Genomic DNA, 22139 nt, shown 5'->3' on the forward strand with positions numbered 1-22139 from the left:
GCAAACACACTCTCGATCCCCCACCCCCTCTCCTTCTCTGCCCATTCACTCTATTTCCCTACCTTCTTTTCCAACACTTTCTCATTCGTTCAGGTTATTTGTTTAGTTGACCCTTCATCCTGAACCAAATATGATTGTATCACTTTTCCTCTACAGGAACATCGTAACACAACAAATTTCAGGAAAAACTTTTTTTTTTTTTTTTGCTTGTTACAGGTAGCCATCTGTGCTAGATCAAACAATGATGGGATGAAGTTTGTCATGTTAAATTTGGATTTTTAAGTCCATACAGAAAAGACGACAATTCATTTTTCAGCGACAGTTCTGACCTGTAGCTCCACCAAAGACTTTCCTCAGATGACATAGACCATCTGACAAAACTGCGGGAGACCCCACTCAACCAGGAAAACGGTCACTATCTAAGCCAGAGATATTTTAAATCTAGGTAAAAACATTTTTTTTAAACCTTTATTTAACTTGGCATGTCAGTTAAACGTCTTATGGCTGCAGGGGCAGTATTGAGTAGCTTGGATGAAAGGTGCCCAGAGTAAACAGCCTGCTCCTCAGTCACAGTTGCTAATATATGCATAGTATTGGATAGAAAACACTCTGAAGTTTCTAAAACTGTTTGAATGATGTCTATGAGTATAACAGAACTCATATGGCAGGCAAATAAATTCATTAAATTCATTAATTAAAAATCCCGCAATGTGATTTTTCTGGATTTTTTCTCTCTCATTTTGTCTGTCATAGTTGAAGTGTACCTATGATGAAAATTACAGGCCTCATCTTTTTAAGTGGGAGAACTTGCACAATTGGTGGCAGACTATATACGTTTTTGCCCCACTGTATATAGTGGAGGGAGAAAATGGGTGTGTTTCATAGTTTACAACATTTACATTTAAGTCATTTAGCAGACGCTCTTATCCAGAGCGACTTACAAATTGGTGCATTCACCTTATGACATCCAGTGGAACAGTCACTTTACAATAGTGCATCTAAAACTTAAGGGGGGTGGGTGAGAGGGATTACTTATCCTATCCTAGGTATTCCTTAAAGTCTCCTTATGTCTCTTCACGTGGGCGGGCCACTGAGTCGGGCCTAATTCACTCGTGAAAACCCAATATTCACATTTTAGAAGCTAAAATCACATTTCATCCCATCAGAGAATTTATTATTCAAATATTTAAATTTAACAATTCCATGTGAATCCGATAACTCTGTGTAGACTTCACACTGTAGTGTTTGTCGTCTTATCATTGATGAGAATGTCTCAGATGACATCATATTCATTAAGTACCACTGCATATGCTCAATTGATTGGATTACCAGATTACCATTTCCCCCCACCTTCTGATATGTTCCCAGAATCTCTATGTTAACCAAGGGGTTTTCAAATGTAACATCAGTAGGGTAGAGAGAGGAAAGGGGGGGGGGGGTATTTATGACTGTCATAAACCTAACCCCAGACCAAAGTCATGACAGAATCATGTAGTAAGCAAAAATGTGTTAAACAAATCTAAATATATTTGAGATTTTTGAAAGTAGCCACCCTTTATGACAGCTTTGCACACTCTTGGCATTCTCTCAACCAGCTTCATGAGGTAGTCACCTGGAATGCATTTCAATTAACAGGTTTGCCTTGTTAATTTGTGTAATTTCTTTCCTTGATGCGTTTGTGCCAATCAGTTGTGTTGTGACAAGTTAGGTGTGGTATACAGAAGATGGCCCTATTTGGTAAAAGACCAAGTCCATATTGTGGCAAGAACAGCTCAAATAAGCAAAGAGAAATGACAGTCCGTCATTACTTTAAGTTTAAGACATGAAGGTCAGTCAATCTGGAAAATGTCAAGGACTTTGAAAGTTTCTTCAAGTGCAGTCGCAAAAAGTGCTATGATGAAACTGGCTCTCATGAGGACCGCCACAGGAAAGGAGGACTCACTCGTTGTGAATCCAGGCAACAAGTCAGATTTTTAAAATGCTTTTCGGCGAAAGCATGAGAAGCTATTATCTGATAGCATGTAACACCCCAAAAGACCCGCAGGGGACGTAAACAAAATAATTAGCATAGTCGGCGCTACACAAACCGCACAAATAAAATATAAAACATTCATTACCTTTGACCATCTTCTTTGTTGGCACTCCTAGATGTCCCATAATCACTATTGGGTCTTTTTTTCGATTAGATCGGTCCATATATAGCCTAGATATCGATCTATGAAGACTGTGTGATAAACGGAAAAAAATAGCGTTTCATAACGTAACGTCATTTTTTTTTTATTCAAAAAGTCGATGATAAACTTTCACAAAACACTTCGAAATACTTTTGTAATGCAACTTTAGGTATTAGTAAACGTTAATAAGCGATCAAATTAATCACGAGACGAAGTGTTTTCTATAGGGGTCCGTCTTGAAATACTGTCCGTGTATTTCTCAATCAAAATATCCGGTCAGAGACCGGAAGAAAAAGTCTGTCTTTTGTTAGTTTGACCAAGAAACAAATAATTGGCAAATGACAAGACTGTTGACATCGTGTGGAAGCTGTAGGTACTGCAACCTCAGCCCTATTTAATGTCTTTTGCCCATAACAATGGGTTGAAGCGGCGGATGGATATATTTATCCACTTTCAGTGATCAGATTTTCCTGCACTTTTCAATGAAACGCACGTTCTGTTAAAGTCACAGCTGTGATTTAACCAGTTTTATAAACGTCTGAGTGTTTTCTATCCACACATACTAATCATATGCATATACTATATTCCTGGCATGAGTAGCAGGGCGCTGAAATGTTGCGCGATTTTTAACAGAATGTTCGAAAAAGTAGAGGGTCGACTGAAGAGGTTAACCAGCATGGCTACCATAGCATTCTGCAGCAATACACCATCCCATCTGGTTTGCGCTTAGTCCCACTATCATTTGTTTTTCAACTGGCCAATTACCCAAAGGGATTTTTTTACCAAGAAGGAGAGTGATGGCGTACTGCGTCAGATGACCTGGCCTCCACAAACACCCGACCTCAACCCAATTGAGATGGTTTGGGATGAGTTGGACCGCAGACTGAAGGAAAAGCAACCAACAACTTCTCAGCATATGTGTGAACTCCTTCATGACTGTTGGAAAATCATTCCAGGTGAAGCTGGTCTAGAGAATGCCAAGAGTTTGCAAAGCTCTCAAGGCTACTTTGAAAAACCTCAAATTAATTTTGGTTTAACACTTTTTGGTTACTACATGGTTCCATATGTGTTATTTCATAGTGTTGATGTCTTCACTATTATTCTACAAATATGATTATTAGGCACTATCGCCTAGCCCTATTTAGGCCTATTGGAACGTGAATGCCAGCCAAAGGTAGCTTTTCCCTTTTTTAACTTCTTTATTGAAATTATCGTAGCATTTCTGTTGTCAATACTGTGACCACAGTACAGTAATTAGTCTAGTCTACAGTAACACTAGTTACTGGAAGTTTTCTGTGGTATTGAAATGTAGAGACGAGGGCACTCACGTCTCATAAGTGGCGCCCGGTCCATCAGTCAGGAGAATGGTGCATTTGATTTCCATGTCCCCCAGCTTTACACATTTTTTGTTATTGACATATCAGCATCTGGCTATTCATTACACTAGTTAGCTAGCTGGACTGGCGATTGCTTTGTTAACTTTATTAGAAGTAGCCTACGTTTTGAGAGGTGGAAAATGTGCGCAGCTATATCCCCCCTGCCCAGTGATCCCGTGGGATACTAACCCCTCTCGCTCTCGCTCGCTCGCTCGCTCTCTCTCTGCCTTGTTTGTGTGCTGTGCTAATCCCTCCAATAATAGCTTGAATAATAGGCTAGCTGGTCCGAGGAGTTTTCTAGGAAGAGACCATGTTGTTTTTTAAGATGAGGCTGTGGGCAGCTAGCATTCATAGCTTATGACTGTACACTCCCAGTCAGTAATCTTTTGGACGTATGAGAAGGCTTAGGGCTGTTACTATGACCATATTACCATCACGTCAATGCAAATCAAACAATTCATGAGAGCCCTGGCATTGAGTTTGAGCGGGATATGATCACCTGTTGTAAAACAAGAGACAAATCCTCATGGCTGGTTGTTGCATGGAATGAAATGTGTTCCTATAAGCCCATGTTGCACAACATTTCTATAGGCTATGCAATTTCGTGAGAAAGGAGTTTTGATGGCCTTTATTTAAAAAGAGGAGGATCCCATCAGCTTACTATATTTATTTCTCAACTTTCCTAATATTAAGCACATTGCTTCCCTTTACAACTGGTGCAGCCTACCTGCCTGGCATGAATCACTGGACATTTCAAGTGCATATGGATGACACACGTTTTTTTTTACCCTGTCCCTATTCCCAATGGTACATGATAATGGACCATTCTAAATCACACATTATTTAGTATATGTAAAAACAAGATTAATTTCAGAATAGTCTGATGGGTGAAAATATTATCACTTGTGAATGTTTCCCAGTGTGTGCAGACCAAGGCATGAAACATCGCATGCATTTTTAAAAATTGTATCGTATTCGCATGCATCATGTCGCCTAGCCCATATGTTTTGTGGCCAAACAACTCATAACGTAGCCTATAAGCCCAAGACCCCTGGAACACTGTTGGAGAGCCCATAGTCTACAGAGAGCCTGGTGAAACTTGTTCTTAGAAGCCCAGTCATTGCACAATCACATGTAAAAATATATATATATGAGTTTTGAATGTTATTAACACAGAACACAGAATGTGCGCATTCCCTCTGAAATCGTTTGATAAAAATATCCTTTCTATTTTATTCAGCTATATTCAATTGTCTTACTATAAAATAATACCACATGAATTATAAGCAAATCTTGCCTGCTAAATTAACTAGTGTAGCCCACAGCCATATGGCATAGCCAGATCAGGGCATAACATAAGGACTCCGAATATGCTATTCTGTTCTTCTGAAATAGGCTACATATTCTTCACATAATGTTTCTTTAGACCTGCCTAAAATAAATGTATAGATTTTTTTTGTGATGGCATAGGCTATATTAAATAGATTTATTTGACTTTTCAAAATGTAGATGTTCCAAAGTTCTGCATCAGTAGGCTATGCGTGGATGCCGGAGATGCTGAACATATTTATTTGAAATAACGGTCAATCACCATTTAGACTGTCAGTTATTTGCATGACAATCACCGGCCGACAATATTTCATGACCGCCACAGCCCTAGGTAGGCTAGTCCCCTGGATAGGCATTGAGTTCGGCAGTTAACGGGTTGTATGTTGTAATGAACAAGCACTGATCAATCCATCCCTGCCGCTCATGTTTTACATTACAAACTGCTGATTATTATTATGATATTACAGCTGTGATGAATAGGCCAATACCTTGAAAATCACCGTGTCTTATTTATCACGCTATCGAAAACTTGACGTGTAATTTGATTGTCAGAACATTTTGTTGCAAAATAATGTCATAGGATAGCTACACTGTCTAAAATGCTGAGCATGTGTGCAATTTTTTTGCAGTGCCAGTGCCATAGAGATGACACCGATATGTTCTATGGCAAGTGCACTAGGTGGTTCCCCTAGAGATATGTCACAGAGCAATTGTTTCAGAATGCCTCTAAAAATGCACATAAAAAGGTGTTTTTAAAATGAGGCGAAATGAGATTGCGATTGGTTGTGAATAGGCTACTGGGTGGTTGTTGAGTTTTGTAACAGTTTGCCCTGTTAAAATGTGTCATACACCCCTTTAAGGAGTAGCATTAATCCTGGAGCGCTTTCCATTGGGTGTTTTATCTGCCCTTGATAGATTAGAACTACAGTGTCAGCTTGTGTACAGTACATGCTCCCTCAAGATGTCCATATTCTACTCATGAATACTTTCTCTTTTCCACTGGTGTTTATTTTTCAGTCTATGATGCTAACTAAGCGGGGCCAGTTAATTAGATTGCATGGGCGCACTGAGGGAACCTTTTTTGTTTTTATTGAGGTATTTGTCTTCTTGACTGCAGCAAATTTACAGTGAAGCTCAGCCAACTACGCCAACGCACGACTGGCAATTTGTTCCAGTCGGCACTTTTTGGGTCTGTGTTTAGCGTCTCAAGAGACGGAGTTAATTTGCGTTTGCATATGCAATGACGTTTGATGCTATATCCTACGTTCATTTGAATGATTCCATTTTTCTTTTCGATCTCTGACACACTTTCTTTCACTGCCCCTCTCTCTAACCTCCGGGAATTACATGAGAATGTAAGGTAGGATGGATAGCTGCAGACGGATTTAATGCTGCCAAAAAGTCAAGTCTTCTCATGATGTTAGAATGGCTAACAATGTTTTGACCATTTTCACTCAAGTCAAGTATGATTGCTCCTGGGCTACAACACCCAAAGACTTATTCACGTAACTTGACAGATTACCCTGATTACCTTCTCTTACGATGCACCGGAGACGAACGGAATGTGCGTAGAGTGTACTCCGCTGTGCGATACAGAGCTGATTAATGTAAACCTAAGAGTGAGATGAGGGATGTTCCAAATGGATGTTGATGACCTAATAAAAAAACAAATGTTGTGAAATGACTCATCTCGACTAATGAATGCTGGCCTCCAGCCAGCTAGGACGGACGAGATATAAGAAAGATATCTATGCTTTCGAGGACCAGTCAAGTAGATTGCACATCTGGTAGCCTAGTGGTTAGAGCGTTGGGCCAGTAACCAAAAGGTTGCTGGTTCGAATCCCCGACCCTACAAGGTGAAACATTTTTGTAAGTCGCTCTGAATATTATAGTGTTATTGAGTAACACAGACTTCTACTGTATATACGAAACTCAGATCTATTGATTTATCAGTTTGGTCTGCGTTGTGTTTTCCTTTTAAAGTTTGGCTTAATATCAAATATCAAATTCACATGTTCATTGCGCTATTATATGTATTATACATATATGTATTATATTATGTATTAAGGTTACAAGACAGCAAGTATGTCTGCCATATCATACCTGATGTATCATACCATTGTAGTGGGCATGGCCAATGGTGCGGTCTCCGATCTAAAATATTAAGTGCCCTCCTCTGAGATAAAATTTCCTGCAATTATTCACATTTTAACATGAATTATGCTGTGTTCTGATGCCATCTGAGTGACTCAAGCAACAAAAGTATTTTATCTTGTTAGTTCTCAAAGTATCTTATTTAGAGAAGATATAGCTCCATTATCTTTTCTACGTACTTTCTATCTGGCTTTAGTCGTTTAAGTTTACCATCCCAATTATTTTATTTTATTTTAAATCCTCGCCGGCCCACCGCTTCTAAATAAATATAGGGAAAACACTGATGATGAACCAAAAATTATTGACACCGACCTTACCGATCACTTATCGCAAGCATTTTGCTGAAGTTTTTCATTACGATAAGTAGCCTATACTAAAGCAATGTGAAATTTCTAATTAAATAATTTCGCTAATATGGGTGATTGTTAATGGGACCATGAATGGCTGCAACCATCAAACTAGTAGGACTAGTTTAAAGTATAATAAAAAACATTAAACAAACTGTTGTGCACAATGTTATAAACGTATCGTTCTATTTATCGTTATCGCATCAATTTAGGCAATTTATCAAGATTTGGATTTTTATCCATATTGCCCAGCTCTATATTGTATGTGGTATAAATCACATTGTTGTGGGAGCACCTCCTCTAAGAATATTAATTAGGTTTGAAAATGTTTGAATCCTAAGCAACCTGCCTACACAAGTTTGAAGTACAGTACACCAACATAGCTTCTGTAGTAGGTCAAAGTTGTGTGCTGGAAAACCTTGCTAGAGCATGGATGAAGTAGGCCTTGTGGGGCTCATGTTAATGTCCTTTTTCGGCTTCAGACCTGCCTATTTCTAAGTTAACACTTAGCTTTTGTGTTTGATAATAGATAAACCCAGCCTAGGGTTATCATACATTTAGATCCCTTCTGACTTGGTGTATTGCAACTCTATTTTAGCCTGGGCCTTTTTTTCTATTTTGGTTATGTGAAAAAGGAGTCACCATAGGAGCTCAGTGGCGCAATGATTTGTGATTATGGTCCTCTCTGTGCTGAGATGGTTCTCACCTAAGGCCATCAGTTGGAATTAGTCTGTGTCAGAGCCCCCATCGAATTTATATTCTCCATTAGTTTCTTGTGAACTAGCGCTCGATTCAGGGCATGCAGAAGATACCTGGATGCCCCTGCTGAAATCCCCCCTCCCCGTCTAGCCGCCAATACCCTGGGGAAGATGTTTCTATCCTGGAGGACAGATGGGCAATTCGGATGATTTGATGGCCGCTTGTGGAAGACTGACAGTAATAGGCATATAAAAGATTGTCTGTTTGAGTTTAAGAGCACTAAAGCTCATGTAAGGCATCGTAAAAAAAAATATTGACAGGACGTGGGCTTTGTGGGAAAGTTATTCTTTCCGTTTTAGAAAGCAAATCTCTGCCTTAAGTAAGGAAGGCCAGTCGAAGGGTTGTGGGCCAAGTAGAGATTTCTAATTCAAGTCCTCGATTTCCCCCCTCTCCAGTTTCATCTTTCCTCATTCCCTTCAGGCAGGTGAGGTTTGCAGGTTGGCGGCGTGCCGCTTCGATTCTTTAGAAGCACTTCAACTATCATGAACAACTTCATGATGTAGATTGCTTGCTGTTTGTATGGACGTAGTAGAAAACGACAGCTCATGCTTGCTTTCCAAAGCGCTTGACAGCACAAACTCATCAAAAGGACAAACAGAAGCTTGGATCTATTTTGCCCCATCGCTTTAAGAAGCCTGGGTGCTCCTCGACCTTGGTGCGTTTAAAAAAATAATCAACTCCTTAAAGCGAAGAGTGGGAGAGTGTTCTCTTAAGCTTTTTAATGGGAAACGAGAGCCGGGTTTTCCGGGTATCTCGTTACGCTCAGCATCAATGACACTGTTCAAAGTCTCTTGTAAAACTCTGACCATGCCCCAGTTATGGCGGATGTGAACACTGTGGGGGGAGGGAGGGAATGATGGAGCACATAAAGAAAACGTCTCCCCCACTTAGATAATTACAAGCGGGGGGGCTGAGGGTGTTAATGTTCATCTCTTTTTCTTTCCTTCTCTCCCTCGCCAGTTCTGCCTGTGCCCTTCTCTCTCCTTACTCTTACTCCTCTCTCCCTCACAGGTCCAGTCACAAATGCCCTCATCATCCCTGCCCCTGCCAACATGTTCCTGCCTGACAGCCGCCCGGGCATACCCCTGCCCCGCTTCAGCCGCCACCTCAACCCCTCAGAACAGGGCGAGGGCGTGGAGACCGGAGGAGTGTGCCTGCGCCTGGCCCCCCACACCCAGGTCATAATGTTTGGTTTATCATCAGTGTTTCCCCTATATTTATTCAGTAGCGGTGGGCCGCCGTAGCTAAATCGTTGCCACTGTGATTTTAAAAGGGAATGAGAAGGTAAGGTATTTAATCTGAATTTGTTCGATGTTTGTCAGTTATAAGCAGCTGTCCCATCACTGATATCACAGGACAATCATGAGCACGACCTGGCAGTTTATTGGCATACCTGGTGTCAATAACTCTTGCAACGAATCCATGCCTTGAGGGGATTAGAATTTAAGTATATGTATAGTAAGCATCTGTTTTTGCTTACTGTAGGTAACTTTACTTCTCCCCGTAACCACCCACTCTAAATGAATTGCTGCAATGTGGTGACGAGACAGCTGTTAGTGGCACACGTAATCCTGGCAGTGTCAAAATCCATTACACAAGGCTATATGAAATGGTAATGGAGGGGTCTTTGAATTACCTACCACCTGCCCACTCAGGGTTTCTACCCTTCGCTTACCACTGTGCTGGCCCAGTTTTTTCCCTCCTATCGCTCTCCCTCCCCTCGCTTTCTCATAGGTCGCTTATTTCCATAATGGCTAATCTCAGAGCTGCTGGGTTTATAACTGTCGCTGTCGAGAAATGAGCTTTTCACCCGTGCTCCGAAAGCCAAAGAAACACAGAGAATTATTAGAAAAAATATATTAATACTAATAGGATTTCCAAAAAATGATATTGCCGTCGTGCCCCCGGGGCATGCCCGTCATCACAACACACTCTCTGATCGTGCGCCGTGCTGCGTGCAAATTACACCGCAAACAATTCCAAATGATTACTTTTTAGTTTTACTTGTTATTTGCTTTCTTCTGGCGTGTGTACATGGGTCCGTGGGTGTGTTTGTATGTGTGCATACGAGTGCCTACACATTCATTTGTGTGCGAATGTGCTGCTACACTGCAGAAAGTGGAGAAGTCATTCCACTGTCACAAGTGCTGAGAGATTAACTGAAATTTCTGTTATTTTTCCGTTGTTAAACAACTAATTGACCAACGTAGGTTCAATGATTTAAATTCCATTTTGTTTTTTTACTGTGCGCACATTGTGCAGTTACTATAGAGATCAGATCAGATCAAGCCTGAACTGTGCAATGTAATATGGAGTTGTAGTTTCCAACAGGCCAATATTCTACATAGTTCAACGCAGAACACGTGGTCATTAACTACAATGACCATAATCCATTGCGTGCCTACTTGTCCCATCTGTGTGTTTCTTCTATGTGAGGTTAGTGTGGGGCACACTAACCTCCCGGGTGGCGCAGTGGTCTAAGACACTGCAATATCTGGTTCGAATTCGAGGCTGCATCACATCCGGCCGTGATTGGGAGTCCCATAGGGCGGTGCACAATTTGGCCCAGCATCGTCCGGGTTTGGCCGTCATTGTAAGTAATCATTTGTTCTGACTTGCCTAGTTAAATAAAGGTTCAATAAAAAACACAGAGAAGAATGCGGGATAGAGAGCAGTTGCTTCGCAAGGTATCTCTACTTAGATTAAGTGATTGATAGTTGTTATTCAGCAGTCATAAAAGTATGCCATATTTACTTTGAAGAACTACTACTTGTGATTTTATCAGACACCATAGCCAGCAGCTCTATAGAGATGAGATGATGACTTGGAATGAAATAATAAAATAAATGTAATATACACAATTGAAAAACTTTATTGAGGGAGAGTAATGTGAATAAATCATGGTTACCCACATAATGCAGAGTGTCTTTATTGTTTAAAAAATATATAATAACTATTAGACATTGAAAACCATGAGATTTATTTTCATAAGCAAACCGACCTCAAACACTAAACGCTCAGCACCAACCGTCACAAACTGTGTGGGTGCCAGTGGCTTGCCCTCAGATGAACCAGAGGCCAGTCTGGCCTGGGTCCAGAGAAGAGAGGGAACGAGAGAACCCATTAGCGAGCTGGCTGCCTGGGGTGAAGGGTCAGGGAGAGGGAGGGGAGATAAAGCCATGCCGGGGGACTGTCACTCTCCAGGGGGGTTCTTCTGGACAGAGGCTGGGGTGGTTCCCTGTGGCTTCTCTGGTGGGGGGCAGGGTTGGGGTATCTCCATGTAAAGCTAATTGGACAGTTCCTCTGGGGTGGGGTCAGAGTACTGCGTTCAAGGGAAGATTAAGGAAACGGGTAGATAACACAAATGGCGATAGGAAGGGTTTTATCTCTCATTGAGGAATAGCTGATGGGTGTGGGAAAGAGCTGAGACAGAGTGTGTGTGTGGGGTGCCGTTGTGTCGGGAGCAGGGTATTGACCTACACTACATGACCAAAAGTATGTGGAAACTGCTCTTCGAACATCTCATTCAAAAATGATGGGCATTAATATGGAGTTGGTCCTCCTCCCTTTGCTGCTATAACAGCCTCCACTGTTCTGGGAAGACTTTCCACTAGATGTTGGAACATTTCTGCGGGGACTTGCTTTCCATTTAGCCACAATCATTTGTGAGGACGGGCAGTCAAGTTCTTCTACACCGATCTCAACAAACCATTTCTGTATGGACCTCGCTTTGTGCACGGGGGCGTTGTTATGCTGAAACAGGAAAGGGCCTTCCACAAACTTAAATATTTTGTTTCCCCTGTACACACTTTAATTTCCGGTGCATTCACAGTTAATTACTAATCTTTGAAATAAACCCTGCTTGCTGCATGTTTATGCAGTGACCTAGACAGCTGCGGGTCAGCGTAATAAAAATAAAATACCTGTACACTTACCTGTGAACTCCCAGCTGCTCACATGTACCGTCGGGTCTGAATTTATTGACACCTTTTGATAAAGCAAAACTGACTATAAAATAAATAAGAAAAATACAGAGCTATATTGTATGCTCAAAAATATAGGGAACTTATTTCAAAAAGTGTGTCCCCTGCTTCACAGTGGGATTCGATAAACTATTTAACTTCCATTGCTATATCAACGGTGTGGAGATCATTACAGCCTAAATTACCTTCTTTTCATCTCCGCTATGCAAACGAGGCTGATTTCCGCAGCAATTAAGCTGTTTAAACAAGTTTTGTTTAGCTAATAGAATGGAAAACATTACTTCAAACGACTTTTGGGTCCCTTGTTAAGATTACAACAGCATGAAATCAATGTCTTAAACGTTGCTACTTTTCTGGGAAATAGCAAAGAAAACGTGTAATCTGCTTGGCACGTTGTTACCTTACAGGTTACAAAGTCTGTTAATTTCCACTCTTCCATTCATATGCAAATCCTTTAGATTCTCACGCTGTTATGTCTGGCTGGCATGTTTTGCCCTTCCCTACACTGAAATGCTATTATTTCAGTAGCCCTCTATTATGATTCAGTGGACCATTGTGGTTGAATATATATGTATCTGTTGTGGTTCCTAGGAATTTATAAATGGCTTACAACTTAAAATAATGAACACCTTGTGAAACAGCTGTGAAAACCAACCTGGAAATATTGAAGATTATAATATATAAAATTGTATTTTTGGGGGGGGAGGTTCTGTCAGTCTCGGAAAGGGGGACTTGAAGAGGGAGACTGCAATGTTCAGGCACTGCTGCTCTCTTTGTTCTGAGTGTTTGCAGTGCTATAGTGTTTTTAGTTAATCTGTGTATCTCTCATATTATGTGCCCAGTATGATAGAGCAAGAAAAGGTTCTCAGCAGATAATGACAACATGACAACAGTAGCCGTAGATGATGTAATGAAAAGTTGCAGGGGGGTTAGTAATGGAGGACGTCAGGTGGATCCACGTCTGGGTGTTAGGCAGAACACCTTGGTCCTGGAGAACAGGAGCAGAGTTAAAGGCAACAGGGTAGGAAACAGTGTTGTAAACAAGCAAACACACAGGTGAAACTTTACTGTGAGGCAATTGGATGTAGAATTGTGCTTTTCAACAGTTTTGGAAGGTATAGCCTACAAGCTGGTCCCCTTCTGACTCGGAGCAAATCAGATTGATCCGAGCTTTCTCGCTATGGTGGATGGGATACCGCTTGGGGGGAGGTTTAAGTGATACACACATAGCAATAGGCAAACAATAACACTAAGTCAATCACATTTAAAAGACTACAGTATATGCAATAATTGAATATATAATTGCATTGTTTACCACAGTCAACAGCTGCGGCTCCCGTCCAATCTCGGAGGCCTGGACTCTGCTGTTAAGTGCAAAGACAATTTCCTTCAGGTTGCCCATGGCAGTCTTGAGTGTCTGGTTGGTCCATTTATCCAAACCTGGAGGAAGAGGTAGGAAAGGGATAACTATTGACAATGTAAGATATTGAAATATATCTGATTATGTAACATGAAAAAAACAAAAAATAAATAAAACAAACCATTGGTGACAGAATATAACCTGTAACACCCGTACCTTGTTCCAGCGTTCATGACTTCGTTCACTCAACATGGACCTCAGGAGAACCGTTGGTGTTGAAGATGTCCAACATCACCTTGGAGGTGGCCTCACCAGTGTCATCTTTTAAAAAATATTTTACAGGCTCTTAACCAATTGTGTATTTTTTCGAGTTATTTATAACTTATTTTTTTCAGTCTTTCTGCCACTGTCTCCTATGACCGAAAATAGCTTCTTGATATTAGGACAGAGATTACTCACCTCGTACTGGACAAAGACTTTTTCGTTGAATGAGTCGGACGCGAAGGATTTACTTCAGATACCCGGCAAGGCCCGGGGTGCTTTGTATGGATCTGACGGCAAGTGAGTAATCCCCTTCTACCATCAGTCTTATTAGCCTACGTGCAAACATTGGATAACAAAATGGATGAGCTCCGATCATGACTATCCTACCAACGGGACATAAAAACTGCAATATCTCGTGTTTCACCGAGTCGTGGCTGGTCGACAACATGGATAACATACAGCTGGCTGGGCTTAAGTCGAGGGGTGGCGGTCTGTGTTTTTGTAAATAACAGCTGGTGCACAAAATCTAATGTTAAGGAAGTCTCAAGGTTTTGCTCGCCTGAGGTAGAGAATTTCATGATAAGCTATAGACCACACTATCAAGAGTTTTCATCTACATTATTCGTAGTTGTCTATTTACAACCACAAATCGATGTTGGCACTAAGACGGCACTCAATGACCCTTATAAGGCCATAAGCAAACAAGAAACTGCTCATCTACCCCTAGTGGCCGTGGACTTTAACTCTTGAGTGTAGGAGGCCGGATTTTCGTTTTTGGCTAAAAAAACGTACCCATTTGAAACTGCTTATTTCTCAGGCCCAGAAACTAGAATATGCAGATTAGGATAGAAAACACTCTAAAGTTTCCAAAACTGTCAAAATATTGTCTGTGAGTATAACAGAACTGATATTGCAGGCGAAAACCTGAGGAAAATCAAACCAGGAGGTGCTGTTTTTCCTGAAAGCTCTCTGTTCCATTGGATGCCTTGCCTCCATTTAAAGGGATATCAACCAGATTCCTTTTCCTATGGCTTTCCAAGGTGTCAACAGTCTTTAGACATAGTTTCAGGCTTTTATTTTGAAAAAATGAGCGAGAAAGATAACATTGCGTCAGTGGATAGCTGGGTGTTCGCAGTGGGGCAGCCATTGTCTCCCTCTCCTATTGAAAAAGAGATTATATATTTTATCGATTATATATTTGAAAAACAACCCGAGGATTGATTATAAAAAAAACGTTTGACATGTTTCTGTGGACATTACGGATACTATTTGGAATTTTCATCTGTGATGTCGTGACCGCGCGAGCCTGTGGATTTCTGAACATAACGCCCCAAACAAATGGAGGTATTTGGGATATAAAATAATCTTTATGGCACAAAAGGAACGTTTATTGTGTAACTTGGAGTCTCGTGAGTGCAAACATCCGAAGATCATCAAAGGTAAGCGATTTCATCTATTGCTTTTCTCACTTTCGTGACCAATCTACTTGGCTGCTAGTGTTTGTAATATTTTGTCTACTGAGAGAGATGTTCTTACATAAACACTTGTTATGCTTTCGCCGAAAAGCTGTATTGAAATCTGACATGCCAGTAGGATTAACAACAAGCTACGCTGTGTTTTGCTATATTGCACTTGTGATTTCATGAAAATTAAATATTTTTAGTAATTTAATTTGAATTTGGCGCACTGCAATTCAGCGGGTGTTGATGAAAATGATCCCGCTAAAGGGATGGGTGCGTCAAGAAGTCAAATTAGGTGCAATTAAATGACTCTAAATGGATATTTTATTCCTTCCATAATTAGAACTCTGTTGAAAGTCTGTCCTTGAAATAAACAATTTATTGCGCTCAACTTTCTGTACCCAGCAGCAGAAAGGAAACCAAAAGTGGTGAATCCAGGATAGAACAAATCTTAATTTGCCTCAGCTGTTATAATACCTGTTCCGCTCTAAACGAGGACAGAGCTGTCATTGTTAACTGGTTGAAATACTTGTAGATTAACAGATTTATCAAAACTATTCAGGCAAAATAACAACAAAGGCTTTCTTGTAGGACAATATTAAATGAAAAGGTAAATCTTTTTGCTATACCCTATTGATTATACCCTACTGTACCCTACTGATTTTGCACTAGCAATCAGGCCTAGCGGTAGGCCTAAAATAATATAAAATGCCATGTTAATTCATAGTTATTACAATTACTTTCTTGTTGGGCACCGATTTACTTTTGATATTATAAGGGCCATCAAATAAATGTTCAGTTTAATTCATTTTCAGGTAATACAATCTCTATCATGGACCTTACCATCATATTGTTAAATGGGGAAAAACACTCCCTGAGTGTGCATACAGGGAATGTTGTGCACTAATTTGCCCCAGTCAAATTAGGTGCAATTAAATGACTCTAAATGGTTATTTTATTCCTTCCATGATTAGAACTCTGGTCAAAGTCTGTCCTTGAAATAAACTATTTATTGCCACCACAGTGGCGGATCTCAGAAGTTTCATCAACCAACATTTTGAAGTGCCAATTGCCATGCAGAAGCTAAAAAGTCATGGGCAGGATATCCGTGACGATTCAAAAACTTTGAGCCACTATGGTCTGCAGTCCAGGATCCAATGTGTGTGTGCGGATTACAAAGCCTGCTACGATTCAGATTTCCCTGAATAATGTGAAACCCTACGATGTGATGCCGGCTGAGACCGTGCCCCAGTTCAAGATCAAGGTCTATCATGTGGAGCAGGTCCCTGTGGACCGACAGATATTGCTCTTTGGGGGGAATGCAGCTTGAAGATGACAAGACACTGAAAACACTCTGACATCAAAAAGGACAGCAACATTTTCCTAACTCTCCGTCTTAGGGGAGGCTGAAGACAACTGAGTATCATTGACCTGAGATGCAGTATGAAGCCCTTAATTTATAATGCATGAAACACAATCTATATAGGGAGAACTTTATCACAGTATCACTACATTTTTAAAGCTTTAAAAAGCATGACCTATATGAATATTTCAATTAGATTGTAATCAATTAAATAAAAATGTATTGAACACCTATAATTTACTGTTTCTTTTTTCATGGCCCCAATTTAAAAGGCACGAAAATTAAACAAAGTTGTGATTTTCATTTATGAAATGGTTCAATCTAGAACAGCCTGGAATTATGAATGTCAAATAATTTGGTAAGTAAGATACGGAGCTGCTTCTTTGACCTTTTTATATAGATCATTTTTATTCAGGTTGAGACTAACTAAAACAGAGTAGTGCACATGAAGAAACTAAAGGCACTGTAGTTTGATGAAAATCTTGCATTGTTTATCCCGATTCTGTATAAATTAGTTCCATTCAAGGTTGAGACAGTTAATGTTATTAATGTGCTTTGGCTCATCTGTTTTGCTTCACTTAAATTATACAAATATACATTTTATTGATCGAGAATGTATAGCGTTCCATGCATTTTCCATTGTTTAATAAAGGACTGATGAAGAACTGGGTATGTCTGGTCTAAATTCATGTCACAATTTGGGTTATTTGAGTTCAATAGGATGCTGCATTTTAATTTTTACGATTATTTGACCAGGTAAGTTGACTCAGAACTCATTTTACAGCATTTACCTGGGGAATAGTTAGAGGGGGAATGAATAAGCCAAATGCATGCTGGGGATAATTAAGTGGGCATGATGGTTTGAGGGCCAGATTGAGAATTTAGCCAGGACACCTGGGTCAACACCTCTACTCTTACGATTAGTGCCATGGGATCTTTAGTGACCATAGAGCGTCAGGACACCCGTTTAACAGCCCAAATCACTGCCCAGGGGCATTGGATTGTTTGTTCTTTAGATCTTTACCTCCTACTGGCCCTCCAACACCACATCCCAGCAGTGGGATGCGAGTTGGTATGCCGCTTGACCTGTGTAACGCCCCCCAGCACTTTTCAAAGACTGGTGCAGTAAATATTTGGTCACTATAGCTTTCCATAAGTGTTACTCTTTTTAGGTGAGGTGATTTATTTCCAATGAGACTTAATGATTGTTGTATTCTGTCCTGTTTATTCCCATGATCCCTCAATTTTACTCACCTGTGTTTTTTTATGGTAGTTAGCTACCTCTGAAGACCTCCCCACAAGATAACTCTCCCGAGACCAGAGTCGGAAACCACTTCTCTACACCTCCATGCATAACTCCTACTCGTGGGCGTGTAGTCTTCACACCTGAACCCTTCCCACCTCTGTTTTAACATATTGTCCATCCGCGTCAGCTTTATTGACCCGTGCCGTAAAATAAAGTCAGAACTCAAACACAGTTGGGTGTCAGCGGACGGGGCGGTACAATGCAATTGTGATCCGCTCTGTAAAACTGGGGAGCGGGATCACTCCCCTTGTTGTTATTGTCTGGTATTGTCATTGTTGGCCCTTTGTTGGCATTGTCACACTCACGCCACTATCCACTTCTGTATTTGACTTTGGACATGGCCAGTGCACCTTGTTTGACTGTATGTTCTCTCTCTTTTAGGCCCAAAAGGAGACCTATTTGGAGAAAGCAGACAAACTCTACTCCATCATGAGTGCCGTAACAGACAAGGTAAGTGGGCAGGTCAATGCAAAATGCACGTCATTACACAATACAATTCCCCACAGATGTTATTTCGAATATCTGTGTGTTTGTCGACATAAGGATAGTGAGCAAGTCAACATCATCTCAGGGGGCCATGTGACTCAGCATTCTACACCGCATCATGTTCTAAGGGTGTTAGATGTATGTAAATGCTATGTACAGTGCTTTCAGAAAGTGTTCCCACTGTTGACTTTCTCCACATTTTGTTGTTAGAGCCTACATTTAAAATGTATACTATTTAGTTTTTTTTGTCACTGGCCAACACACAATACCCCATATCAAAGTGGAATTGTGTTTTTAGATAATTCTTTTCTTCAAATTAATTTTCGAAATAAAAGGACCAATATCTTTGGTCAATAAGTACTCAACCCCTTTGTTATGGCAAGCCTAAACTCGTTAAGGAGTAAAAATGTGCTAGAGGTTGTATAATAAGCTGCATGGACTCAGTGTGTGAAGTAGTGTTTGATGTGATTTTTGAATGACTACCTCATCTCTGTACCCCACACATACAATTATCTGTAAAGTCCCTCAGTTGAGCAGTGAATTTCAAACACATATTCAACCACAACGACCAGGGAGGTTTTCCAATGCCTCTCAAAGAAGGGCACTTATTGGTAGATGGGAAAAAAACAAAAAAAGCAGACATTGAATATCTCTTTGAGCACGGTGAAGTTATAATTACACTTTGGATGGTGTATCCATACACCCAGTCACAACAAAGATACAGGCATCCTTCATAACTTGGTTGTTTAAGAGGAAGGAAACCACAGGGATTTCACCATGAGGCCAATGTTGACTTTAAAACAGTTAGAGTTTAATGGATATGATAGGAAAACTGATGGAAAAACACCATTGTAGTTACCCCACAATATGAACCTAATTGACAGAGTGAAAAGAAGGAATCCTGTACAAAATATAAATATTCCAAAACATGCGTCCTGTTTGCTACAAGCCCCATCAGTGAATGTTTCTGAATGGCTCTGCGGAAGACTCTTCATTATTACCCTTTAACTCCTCACAGCGTTACTTGCACTTTACTCTGACATCGACAAAGGCCACGATAAGAAAATACAGCTGTAGCTACTACTTGCCAGCTCATACATACTTACACCACACTGTGTCAACATACTGACTGTAAGAGAGGAGAGACTCTACCGGCTATGGCGTCAGGAAAGGTCAATATTACAATATTGTGTCTTATCTGGAGACTTGGTGTATCCATCCGTCTCATATCCTTTCTTAGTCAGGGACAGTGGATTTCATGTCTGGAGATCATGACTGAAATGAACAGGCTTGTCAATATGATGCACCTCAAGAGATTGGTTTTCATTATAAAGACCACACAGTCAGTTAAAGGCACAATCTGTAACTTTCATTTCCACTGACTCATTTGAAAGTTGTGTTAACCTCTCAAACCAAAGACAATGGGGCGGTCAGGGTTTCTCACTGGCCAAAGATCTCCTGGCCCGAACATCATTTCTACCTGTAGTTTCAAATTAAAATGCATCAGGGTCATGTGGGACCCATAGATTAGCATGTGATCTCTATATTAAACAGGTAGTATGCTACATTTGGTCATGTAGTGTACCATACTATGTGGACACCTGCTCATCGAACATCTCATTATTAAACCCCCTCCCGCACACACACACACACACACACAAGTTTTTTTTTTGTCACATGCACCTAATGCAACAGGTGCATGTAGACCTTACAGTGAAATGCTTACTTACAAGCCCTTAACCAACAATGCAGTTAAGAAAATACCTACCATTTAAAAGTAAGACAAAATAAATACAAATCATTTAAAGAGCAGTGGTAAATAATAGTGTGGCTAAATACAGGGGATACCGGTACAATGTGCGGGTGCACCGGTGTCGAGGTAACTGAGGTATGTATGTAGGTGGAGTTATTAAGGTGACTATGCATAGATAATAGAGTAGCAGCAGCGTGGAGGGGCAGGCAATGTAAAAAGTCTGGGTAGCCATTTGATTAGCTGTTCAGGAGTCTTATGGCTTGGGGGTAGAAGCTTTTTAGAATATTTTTGGACATAGACTTGGCGCTCCGGTACCGCTTGCTGTGCGGTAGCAGAGAGAACAGTCTATGATTAGGGTGGCTGGAGTCTTCGACAATTTTTAGGGCCATCACCTGTCACCGCCTGGTATAGACATCCTGAATGGCAGGAAGCTTGGCCCCAGTGATGTACACACTACACTCTGTCGTGCCTTGCAGTCAGAGGCCGAGCAGTTGCCATACCAGGCAGTGATGCAACCCATCAGGATGCTCTCGATGGTGCCGCTGTAAAACCTTTTGAGGACCCATGCCAAATCTTCTTTGCCCTCTTCACGGCTGTATTGGTGTGCTTGGACCTTATTAGTTTGTTGGTGCGGAAGCCAAGGAACTTAAAGCTCTCAACCTGCTCCTCTGCAGCCCCGTTGATGAGAATGGGGGAGTGCTTGGTCCTCCTTTTCCTGTAGTCCACAATCTCCTTTGTCTTGATCATGTTGAGGGAGAGGTTGTTGTCCTTGCACCACATGGACAGGTCTCTGACCTCCTCCCTATATGCGACCTCCTCCCTATATGCTGTCATAGTTGTCGGTAATCAGGCCTACCACTGTTGTGTCCATCAGCAAACTTAATGATGGTGTTGGAGTCATGCCTGGCCGTACAGTCATGAGTGAACAGGGAGTACAAGAGGGGACTGAGCATGCACCCCTGAGGGGCCCCTGTGTTGCGGATCAGCGTGGGCGATGTTTTCTAACCTACCTTTACCACCTGGGGGCGGCCCGTCAGGAAGTCCAGGATCCAGGTTGCATGGGAGGTGTTTAGTCCCATGGTCATTCACTTAGTGATGAGCTTTGAGGGCTCTATGGTGTTGAACGCTGAGCTGTAGTCAATGAATAACATTCTCACTTACAGTTGTGGCCAAAAGTTTTAAGAATGACACAAATATTAATTTTCAGTCTGCTGCCTCAGTGTCTTAAGATATTTTTGTCAGATGTTACTATGGAAAACTGAAGTATAATTACAAGCATTTCATAAGTGTCAAATTTTATTGACAATTACATGAAGTTGATGCAAAGAGTCAATATTTGCCATGTTGACCCTTCTTTTTCAAGACCTCTGCAATCCGCCCTGGCATGCTGTCAATTAACTTCTGGGCCACATCCTAACTGATGGCAGCCCATTCTTTCATAATCAATGCTTTGAGTTTGTCAGAATTTGTGGGGTTTTGTTTCTCCACCGGCCACTTGAGGATTGACCACAATGGGATTAAGGTCTGGGGAGTTTCCTGGCCACGGACCCAAAATATCGATGTTTTGTACCCCGAGCCACTTATTTATCACTTTTGCCTTATGGCAAGGTGCTCCATCATGCTGGAAAAGGCATTCAGTCTGTCCCTGATGTTTTCCCTGGAGAGAAGTGGCTTCTTTGCTGCCCTTCTTGACACCAGGCCATCTTCCAATAGTCTTTGCCTCACTGTGCGTACAGATGCACTCACACCTGCCTGCTGCCATTCCTGAGCAAGCTCTGTACTGTTGGTGCCCCGATCCCGCAGCTGAATGAACTTTAGTCTCCATCTCAGTGCTAGAGGCGTCGCTACAGACACCCTGGTTCAAATCCAGGCTGTATCCCAACCGGCCATGATTGGGAGTCCCACAGGGTGGCTCACAATTGGCCCAGCATCGTCCGGGTTTGACTGGTGTAGGCCATCATTCTAAATAAGAATTTGTTCTTACCTGAATTGTCTAGTTAAATAAATAAAATACACAAAATAGCC

General features: G+C 41.1%; 1 protein-coding gene across 1 annotated transcript in view; it reads left to right on the forward strand.

Moving 5' to 3' along the window:
- Positions 1-22139, forward strand: part of wdr18 (WD repeat domain 18) — a 102039-nt gene that overhangs the window by 74628 nt on the left and 5272 nt on the right. The window contains exons 8-9 of the mRNA XM_046301364.1: positions 9151-9317; positions 18257-18325. Of these exons, the coding sequence (XP_046157320.1) occupies positions 9151-9317; positions 18257-18325 (236 nt within the window). The remainder of the gene's footprint in view (positions 1-9150; positions 9318-18256; positions 18326-22139) is intronic.

This window comes from Oncorhynchus gorbuscha, linkage group LG15, assembly GCF_021184085.1.
Source record: "Oncorhynchus gorbuscha isolate QuinsamMale2020 ecotype Even-year linkage group LG15, OgorEven_v1.0, whole genome shotgun sequence".
In the NCBI taxonomy this organism is placed as follows: Eukaryota; Metazoa; Chordata; class Actinopteri; order Salmoniformes; family Salmonidae; genus Oncorhynchus; species Oncorhynchus gorbuscha.